At 49.6% G+C, this 10,006-nt stretch overlaps 1 protein-coding gene across 4 annotated transcripts; it reads right to left on the reverse strand.

Annotated features, from left to right (window-relative positions):
- Positions 1 to 1,402: 1,402 nt before the first annotated feature.
- Positions 1,403 to 9,614, reverse strand: THNSL2 (threonine synthase like 2). Of its 4 annotated transcripts, none has more exons than XM_084205199.1 (9): positions 9,352 to 9,614; positions 8,985 to 9,209; positions 8,146 to 8,340; positions 7,745 to 7,897; positions 6,836 to 7,066; positions 5,839 to 5,987; positions 3,053 to 3,178; positions 1,991 to 2,130; positions 1,403 to 1,868 (listed from the first exon to the last, which is right to left on the reverse strand). In XM_084205199.1, the coding sequence occupies exons 2-9, from the start codon at positions 9,205 to 9,207 to the stop codon at positions 1,634 to 1,636; spliced, it is 1,452 nt and encodes a 483-aa protein (XP_084061325.1). In that variant the 5' UTR covers positions 9,208 to 9,209; positions 9,352 to 9,614; the 3' UTR covers positions 1,403 to 1,633. The 4 variants fall into 4 exon arrangements, with proteins under 4 accessions (XP_084061325.1, XP_084061324.1, XP_084061323.1 ...); XM_084205198.1 differs by having other exon boundaries at positions 8,985 to 9,212; XM_084205197.1 differs by having other exon boundaries at positions 8,985 to 9,614.
- Positions 9,615 to 10,006: the final 392 nt, after the last annotated feature.

Below are 10,006 nucleotides of genomic sequence, written 5' to 3' on the forward strand. Positions count from 1 at the left end.
CAGAACTGGGTGCAATTTCAGGCCTCTCCCCTCTTGCAGGGTGTCTTGAGATATGATTAAAGGCTAAATTGCAACTGGGCCTGGCTGAGAACCTCAAGATTTGGAGAGGCAGCTACTAAGGACAGTGGGGTCCAATGAGCATAACACCAGCATCAATGAAAGGGGAAGCTGATCATGGGGGTCAAAAGGATCAGGAAGTTTCTTCTTGCCACCCTGAGAGATGTCCTGCACCACCCCCAGTGCAAAGCCATGCTTTGGGGAAAGGTAATGTGTGAGGATGAAGCTGCTGCTTGAAGAAGAGGTATTCTGCTGGTTTGGCCCTTAAAGAAGGGTGAATGATGGCCTCATGAAGCATCATTCCTGGACCCCACCTCCCAGCCACTCAATCCTTGCAAGTAGAGCTGCTAGCATCAAAAACATCCAAGTGCTGTGGTTTTTACATCATTCTCAGCTAAGCTATTTCCCTCATCCCCGTTAATTGGGATGGGGCAGCCTCAGCCCCCACCCTGGAGGAGGCACAGGTCCCTCCTCTCCTGCAGGGTTTTGGTGGGATGGAAGGAGGTGGCATGGGGCCAGCTGTGCCAGAGGGAGCCAAGGAAAAGGCTGCCTGGATGCCAGCAAGGCAGCTTGCAGCCCAGGCCAAGCTTCCCACTCTTCCCGCACATTCTGCAACATCCCAAGCTGAATCACTTCACAGAATTTACTTTTACCCTGTTAAATGCCACTAAACCTTCAAATTAATCCTCCCATTACAGGACTTCCTTTGATGTCAAAGGGGGAATTTTTTTTTGATGGCAAAGGGGGATTTTTCCCCCCTGGTATAATTATTCCTATTTTTCTTCCCCCTTTTTTAGGCACAAGAGATTCCTGCCAGATGCATGACTTGTGGAGGCAGCTCCCACACAAGGTATTTATGTATTTATATGTATATGATGAGAACGTGGTATTGAAAGACCTGAAGTTTCAGGCAGAAGATAAAGGGAATTTCCCATTTCCTACTTGTTACAGTGGAAGTTGCCTGGGAAGAGTCTGAAGCAGGACTAGGACCAAAAACTGTGAGGTACAGCACTGAAAAATAGCTCTTTAAGAGAAACTTGTCCAGGGAAAACATCTGCTATTTAACACTATCATAGAGCAAGTTTCAATGCCTGGGAACAATCCCTGGCACTACTTAAATTACAGGAATGGGTAAAGTGGATCCACTCCCCTGTTGCATGTGTTTCTTATTGAGCATCTTGGGTGCTATTGGGATTGCTGGGCTGAACATCCCAGCACAGAGCCAGAATCACTGGCAGCTGTGGGTAGTGCTATGACAGCTTTCTATAACAGAGAGTAATGATGGAACAGCCAGGTTTACTCAGAGTTTTAATCAGTTTTTCTGATTTATTAGGAAAAAGGGATATGATTGCAGTGCTCTTTACTGAAAATGCTATGAAATTGTCCATATAATTGAACTCTTTACTGAAAATGTTATGAGATAGTCCAATTACACAGGGAAGTGATTTCTTGCTTATTAGCAAGATGTATCCATCATTGCATGGAGACTCCCAGCATAAGACAGGGCTTTTCTGGGAGTGGAGAATGAGCCCTGGGAGGCATTGTCCAGCTGTGCCCAGTAGTCATGTCTGTGTGACTACCTGCCCTGGGGTGCAGACTGACCCGCCTGTGCCTCCCACTGCTGTGCCACAGCTTCAATCCGGCCCCGGAGCACCTGTGCCCAGTCCTGTCCCCGCTCCAGGGGAGTGGACCTGGTCTCCATTGCTGTCAGAGCAGAGATTTCAGGGGGGATCTGGGGAGCCAGGCCAGCTCGGAGAACAGCATCCTGAAATTTGGCTGCAGAGGCTGGAGCCAAGCAACACCGGGGGATGCTGAAAAGGAAAGACAAGCAAAGAAAACTTATGGTGTAAGCGAGCTGGGACTGGAGATGCTGCAGGAGCAAGGGGACAGTGATGGTCCAGTCCCTAATGCTCCTGACCATGGCTCTCCCTACCTGTGTGGCTGTGAGTAGTGGTAGTGAGCAGCCACGGCAGAGTGGGGGCACAGCAGGTACCGGTTCTCCTCCCAGCAGCGCCGCATGGCTCCCACAATGTCCTGGTCAGAGGCTGAGCACGATCCCAGGGTCTCAGAGAGCTGTGGGGAAACAGGGAGGTTCACACAGGGCACCACCACCCAGCTGGCTTTGTGCCACAGGTACTCAGCAAAGCAGGTGGAAATAGAGAGGCTGGAGGATGGGTTCCCCCAGAGACTGAAGGAAAAGGGGTTGCTGCTGCAGCCTGGGGATGAGGAACTGCTGGAATAAACCCCAGAGATAGAGTATGGGCAAGGGGGTTCTGTGCACAGGTGCTGTGAGTGTGGGTGGGCAGGAGCCAGGGCTCCTCACCTCTGCACTGCTATTTCCATGCTCTGAGGGACTTTCTGAGGGCTTGTAAAATCCACTTCACTGTAACAGCTCTTCTTGCTTTTAATAATAAAATTGTTTCGTATTTGTCTTTCTGCAGCACAATCAGGAGTGGGCACTGGGTAAAGGCTGCTCTGCGAGGGAGAGCACAATGGAAATTGGACAGGAAACGGCAGGATTTTACCCCTGGCCCTCTCACAACTCAAATCTTTGGTTTTCTCTCGTATCTCTCTCTGCTTTGTGTTTGTGCTCCCCTTTTCTGTAACAGCAAGGCTGAATTGCACCAAACTCAGCAGACCCACTCCCAAACACCCAATTTGTGCCAGCATCCACTGGACAATGCCTCAGTGCATGGCCAAGGATAGGCCAATTTCCAATGCTACCTAAATAACTGCAGGTAATTTTTAGGTTACTTTTGTGAAGAAGAGAGAGCATTCCTTAAAAAAAAACCAAAAATAACAGGTGGGGGGGTGGCTTTTAGTATCTCCATGCATACACATTGATATAAAACTGTTCTGGAGTCATGCTTAAATTTTTGGTTGCATACTCTCCACTATGATTTTTTTAATTCTGAAAATGAATTGGAAATACCTGGTAGCAATAATTTCCTTACACAGACACACAGGCACAGTGTTGTATGGGTGAGGAACTGACCTTTTTGTGCAAATCCTCTGGCAGCTTCAGCTTTTTTGAGATGTTGAATTGCTCCATCAGAGTTTTGATCAGGCAGCTGTCAGAGCCCGAGAGGAGCCAGAGGATCCTCTCCACGTTGTAAGGCTCCTGGGATAACAAGGCAAGAGGTGAGGAAATTCAAACAGGGGGGGAAGCATCCTTGTGGATTCTCTGATGTCTCATTAGGGCTGAGGTCCTACCACTGTGTTTTTCTTGGTGGAAGTCAGGGTGGGCCTTTTGTCTTCCCTTTGCTCACCTACATCTCAGGGCAAGTCTTTGGGAACACAATGTCTTTTGAACCTCTGACCTGTCAGAGCAGTCTGACAGTGACCATCAGATTAAAACAGAAAATGAAGGGATGGCTGATGAATCAACAGCTTGACCACATCTGTACCATCACTGTGAGGAGCCCAGGCTAATAACACACTGTGTATTGGAGAACCAGACATATCCAGCTGTTTACTCAGTGTTGCAGATGCTGCTGTGAGTCACCCAGCTCCTGCGTGACTTAATGAGACACCCAGCTCGCTGCAGGGCTGCCTGATAATCTCCATGAATTTATAGGGCACATAAAGGATCCGACTGGTCTATATGGCTGTGTAGCAATCAGCATTGCAACACTGCAGCAGAACTCTGCGCAAGACCATACAGGAGGGTCCCAAACTAATTTCTGTGCCCTGCCTCATTCCTGCACATTTATAAGCACCAAGGAATATTCATCCAGGTGGTTTGGCTGAGATGCTTTGCAGGGACAGACAAGACAAGGGCACTAATTTACAGAGTCCTCATCTCACCTCCTGGGCTCAAGTGCTGGGTTTGGATAAACTCTTCATAACTTTTAGCAGCTGACAGCACCTGTGACCTTTTGTCACTCCATCGTGTCCTACCTTGTCAAGTCATCAGGACTTACTCAGCCTTTGGTGTCCTTATCTGGGTGTCTTATGGGCTCAGTTCTGTTCTTCATCTTCCCACCATCATGTCCCAAAGCCTCCAGCCTCTAATCTTCAGTCTAGTCTGGTTGTAGCCTGCCCTTTGCTCTAAGCTGTCCCTTGTTTTAGGCCGTCCAGAGAAGATACAGGTCAGTGTGCCTGGACTTCCATGACCTGCTCCTGGACGTGCTTCCAACACTGTGCTCCTGACACCCTTTCTCCTGTCCTTTCTGCTGTTCCCACATCCTTCCCACATTTCCCCTTCACCCTCCATTCCCACTAGCCTTATGGTTTCCATAACAGAACACTATGTTGATACCAGTAAGTTGAACTGGGCCAGGGCACTGGTGCAAGCACCAGCCTCACCATCTAAGTAAGGCTTTTGCTTGTGTCCCACACCACCAGAGCTCTCCAGGAGAATGTTGGGGCCCAGTTTGGAGGCCAGGTCATGCTGGGGACAATGTTTTGGAGTGTGGATATGAGCTCTGTGGCTCTTCCTGACCTCAGGGACAGAGAACAGCACCTGCTTGGCTGCAAAAACACAGTGTCTGCTGGGATTGTCCTGGGATTGCTCCTTGCAAGGCTGATCCAGACCAGACTTTCTGCTTCACCTTCAACTCTACAGGCAGCATCTAACAGGAAAGTTTTCTCTGCCTTATCTTAGTCTGCAGAAGCAGCAACTTAAAGAGGCTGTGCACTCTCCATCTTTGAAGGTTTCCAACACCCAGATGGACAAAGACCTGAGCAATCCTACCTGACCTCAAGGCTGAACCTGCTTTAAACAAGTCCCACTCAGAGACCTCCTGAATTCCCCTCCAGAACAAATGTTCTCTTTAGCTACAGAAATATTCGCATGGATGCTTCAGATGTGAGCTGAACAATGACATCCTATGCAGCCATGGAGAGGAATGTGCAGAGGGATGCACTCATCTAGCTCCTCAGGAATCTAAGAAAATCTCCTCACCTGACTCTGCCCCCAAGATCCCAAAGTCTGGCACATGCTGACCAGTGCTACTGAAGGGAGATGGGCTGAGAGAGAAGCCCAGTTACCCCTGAAGCTCTGAGGAGCCCCACAAATTCCTGGCTCAGGAGGAAAGCCAAGCTGCAGAGCACAGCCTGCTGAAAGGAGCATAGGGATTTAGTGACTGCAAAGTATGGCAGTCCCTCCAGACTCCCAGGTCCTCCCAGTGTGTTTGAACAGCTTTTGGAAAATCCAGGTAGCTTAAGGCCACAGAGATACAACACCAAGGGTTTCCCACTTTGATCACTTGTTTGGAAGCAGATCCAATCCCTGGGGATCCCAGGGTGGGAATGAAAGGGGAGGTATGTGTTTCCAGGTGTTTGGTTTCTGTACCTCCATGACTTTTCTTTCTGAGGCCTTTCCCTGCCTGCTGAGACTTGTTTTGCTCTGAGCAAGCTGCAGGCAGCCATGAACAAGGCATTTCTTCTGGACTTCTCCACCTCCTTCCTAGTCTCTCCTCTTGCTCTTTGTGGAGCTTTTCAGAAGCATCAACAAAACCCTCAAGACATGATGGCATTTTTAGTTCTCTAGCTGTCACATGTTGTGGAAATGACCCTATCTTGCTAAGCTTGCACAGAACAAATCCCCAGAAGCTCAGGACTCAACAACAAAGATCAGAAAGTCAGACCCTGAAAAGTGAGGGAGAAGGAGTTTGATCTATCTCAGCTCAGCAGTCTATAGCATAAATGGTCAATATGAGTCACATCTCCTAACGCATCACTGAGTGGCAGAATTTTACAGGTAGAACAGAGTGCAAGATTAAAAAAAAAAACCAGCAATATTTTCTATTTTTACATTTTGGCCAGTTCACTACATACCTGGATATCCATGGCTGATGCTAAGGTAGCCTTCACACTCTCTGCCAGTGAGAAATCTCCATGTTGAACAGTCCTATGAATGATGTCATTGCTGTTCACCACAGTAACAAGTCGAATTGGGAGACCCATTTTCTGGGCAATGCAGCCAGCTAGGGAAAAGAAGTGAAAAAAATGCATGAATGCTTGATGAAGAAACATTTGAAGGAGATTTAGCAAAGAAGTCATAGTACAAATTGATTGAGCATCTAGTTCAGAAGCAGTCACAAATTATATTCCCTAGTGGATTCTGAGATATATGACTTCAGTGGCTTGGTAGAGCACAGATTATAAAATCCAGGGATGCAATGCTCCACCTGCCATTGAACACAGACCCTTGCTCATCTCCACTTTTGCTGGTGGATGGGCAGGGGACAGAGAGTTCAGGCAGCTCACAGGCAAGCAGAAGAGATGAAGATTTTGGGCTTTTGCCTCTCTGAGTGCAGTCTGAAAGAGCAGTGAATATATAAAATCCTTTATTGCTTTCATAAGACAGCTCTACACCTATTTTGGGACTGAGGCAATCAAGGACTCTCATTTAGAAGGCCAGATTATGCAATTAAGAGTGGTTGTCCTGACCATGCATTACCATGCAAACCAGAGAGAACCAGGCAGGACTCCACACCTCTGTTAATGTCTCACTTAAGAAATCAGAGCCACAGCATTTTCCCTCTTTTCTGCATCAAACGCATTCTGTCCTCTCCCAATGTGCCCATCCTCAAGATAGTTACAGTCATCATCAAAGAGTGGTTTGGGTTTTTCTGCACCTTGCAAATCATCAGTGACACCTAAATTGAGTAATAACCATACATGAGTAATAAAATATAAGTGGTTCTGAAGAAATCCTACCAGAGAGTGGGTGTTTTAATAAATAGCAATACCCAGTATCTGCAAAGTGCTTTTGGTCCATAGATCAGAGCATTCTCTCTCTCTTATCTAACCCATCTCTTTTTCCCTTTACCCGTGATATTTCCTCCTCCTCCCGTTGGCACAACAATTTCCACCATTGGCAGCTGGGTGGTATCCAGGGATGGGGTGCACTGAAAGTAAGCATAGAAGTGGTGGGCAATCTGCACCATAATCCTGGACCAATTGACAGAATTCAAGCTCATCAAGTTGTATTTTCCAGCAAAATTGACATCAGCAAACAGTTCCTTGATCGGCTCATCGATTTCATCGCTGTTCCCATGAGCTGTCAAAAGGAGAAAGGAAAGATTAGATCTGCCAGCAGCACTGCATCAGGCATGAAGTATTTCTGCTCAGAAATAGGGTTGGTCTCAAGCCCTGGGGTTTGCTGTGGCCAGGAGTTGCCCATCTGCCCTGAGGGCTGTGTGAACCAGGGCCTGAGTGGCACCCTGTGGATGTCAGGTGGTTTCTGCAGACACAGCACTCTGGGCTCTTGCTTCTACCAAATATAAACCTGCCAGGAAGGCAAATGCTGCATCCCCTTGTGAGATGCCAAGGTGAGACCAGGCTGAGCAGAGGAGTCCATGGGAACTCAAGGAGCTCAAGCCCACAGTGGTGATGCCAATCCACGGGGATGGCATGGTGGTAGGAGGCGGATCACCCATGAAGGTGAGAGGACAGAGGGAAGGGGTGGCTCCAAATCCTTTTAGTGACAAAAAATGGTGCTGAATTTAGTTCAACCAAACACCAACCACCTGCAAGGAAGCAGCTCTGACCTACAGCCAGGAGAAAAAGAAGCCTTAAACTGCTTGGTTGCCAAACTGGGGATGTTGTCTCCTGTTAGCCAGATGTCTGGGTATGGTGCAGCTGCTAAAGCTGCAAATCCCACTGAGCAGCCCCCTCAGACTTTTAGGGTCAGGGTTTTGACACAGTAGGGCCATAAAGTCCAAAGAGCAGTGCCAACCAGCAAAGACATGGACGTTCTCTTCAATGACAGTGGTCATCTGAAGCTCCTGGATCTGGGTGCAGAGCCCCTTGGGCAGCAGAACAAAGATGTCCACGTTCTTCTGCCCTCTCACGCTCTCGATGGCAGAGCTCCCCGTGTCCCCTGAGGTCCCTGTTTCAAAGTGAGGAAGCACCAAGAAAAACAAAAAATCGCTGTGTCAATCAAACCTGCATCACTGCACTTTAAGAAAAAGATGCAGAGATGCTCCATGAGATGTTTTTAGCCAGAGCAGCCACCCTGGCATAGCCTGGAGATTATGAGGCAATACCATCCTGGGAATTTCTGGGGAGGGCTGTAGGATGATGGCTCTCAAGGTAAAGGCCTGCCCAAAAACCTTACTTCCAAGGAGTCATACTCACCCACCAGAATATTGACATGCTTCTTCTTTTTCTCCAAGAAATACTGTAAAAACTGTCCTGTGCAGGACAAGGACAGGTCTTTAAATGCATACGTAACACCATGCCAGAGCTCCAAAATGTTCAGCCCATCTTTCAGCCTGGACATATGCACAACATTCTTGTGTCTGAATCTGCTGAAGGCCCTGTCGATCAGCTCTAGAGGGAAAATGGTTAAACAGCATGTTAAATTAAAGGAGTGTTTTTCTGATCCATGGCTTCCTGCATCTGTGCTCTCTGTGCTCCTGGGTACCTTTTTGCACAACCAAAGGTTCTGTGCAGTGACAGATACCCCAAAAGTTATTTGTGGTTATTAGGAATGAACCAGCCCAGCTTCATGCTGTTTGATAATTCTGTGCTAAGTAATCCCAGGAGACATGCCACACAATCAGAAAACGATATCAAAACATAAAATACAGGAAACCCGAGTTTTATACCAATGTGCTGTTGAGACAGAGGTTGCAGCTGCCCTCTGGTGGAAAAGATAGCTCATAACTATTAAAATAATTTAAAAATACACATCAAGGCAAGCAGAAAGCCCTGAAGGGAGCCCCAACAGGGAGCAGGGCCACAACATCAGCTTGCTGCTGCCACCAGAACCCCTATTTTTAAACAGGGGACACCTTCTCCACTAGTGCCAGCAAGGTGACAGAGGAGAGCAGGCTACAGAAAGGAGCAGGCAATGTGCAGCAGGCTCCTTGTCTTGGGGGCTGTGAAGAGGATGGGGAAAGGCAGGCAGAAGCATCCAGACCCCCCCAAACCCTTGTCCTCGTCTCCCACCAGCAGCTCCCCACTCAGCTCACCACTGAGCACGTTCCGCGGGACCAGCTCGGCTGGGATGAAGAGGGAGCACAGCTCCTTCACCAGCTCAGGGTAGGAGAGGCCGCTCCACCTTTGCAGGGTGTCCCTGTCCAGCGAGGGGATGTGCCGGGGCATGAAGAGGCCCCCATCGGGTGCATAGCCAGAGAAAAGGGCTCCCTCGAAGTCCACGGCCCCCGCGCCTCCCCGTGTGCTGACATACTCCATGGCTGCTGAGGAAGCACCGCGATCACTGCCAGCAACACAAAGCACCCCCACACCAGGAACAGGCCCTCATCCCAAAACAACTCCCTCCAAAACTTCCCCCGCGGGCAGACAGAACTCCCCGGGGAACAAACCAGCTCCTCTCACAGGCAGCTGGAGCAGCCGGGGTCAGTGCAGGGCACTCGGCATTTTGCAGAGGGTGGAAAGGCTGCCTGGGATTTGTGCCAAGGTTGGAGTCTCCTTGTCCGGCTCTCCCTCCAGCCTGCCCGGGGAGACACTTCCCGCCCGAGGAGAAGCCCTGACGGCGCGGAAGTCGCTGCAGAAGCACGTCATGAACCTTCTGTGGGCTGTTTGCAAAAGCTGGAGCTTTAAATCAAAAAAGAGATCACTACGTTTTCAGAGCAGGTTGATTTTGTTCAAAGGGGTTAAACTAAGGACAGGATTTGACGCAGGGTAGGAAGGGCTGAGCTAAATCCTCCGGACTGGCGCAAATCCCGCCGGCGCTGCTGGGACAGAGCCGGGCTCCCCCTGCCCTGTGCCCGCCCCGGCTGTGCCCCCCTCAGGCCCTGGGGCAGCGCTGCCCCCTCAGCGCGGCTCAGCACGGCGGGGAAGCGCCCAAAGAAGCTGCGGCCACCGCTTCCAGCCCGGCCACCCTTTGCTCTTGTGCTCACGGAAAATTGTCCCCAGTGGCACCTGCCGGTGTTCCCGGTGCCGCGGCGGAGGCGGCCTGCAGCGAGCCTGGGAGTGAGAATATGCGGGAGAGACGGAGCTCGGCTGCTTCTGCCGGTGCCAGGAGTCGGGA

This window comes from Fringilla coelebs (assembly GCF_963513975.1).
Source record: "Fringilla coelebs genome assembly, chromosome: 4".
Lineage (NCBI taxonomy): Eukaryota > Metazoa > Chordata > Aves > Passeriformes > Fringillidae > Fringilla > Fringilla coelebs.

What these genes read in the sequence shown, in the direction of transcription:
- THNSL2 (XM_084205199.1), bottom strand. Translation starts at nt 9,207, where the DNA reads ATGGAGTATGTCAGCACACGGGGAGGCGCGGGGGCCGTGGACTTCGAG. An exon ending in AGGAGGAGGAAATATCACGG is followed by an intron (nt 5,988 to 6,835) that starts GTAAAGGGAAAA and finishes TCTTTTCCCTAG; the next exon opens with CTGGCTGCATTGCCCAGAAA. An exon ending in CATCAGCCATGGATATCCAG is followed by an intron (nt 3,179 to 5,838) that starts GTATGTAGTGAA and finishes TTGTTATCCCAG; the next exon opens with GAGCCTTACAACGTGGAGAG.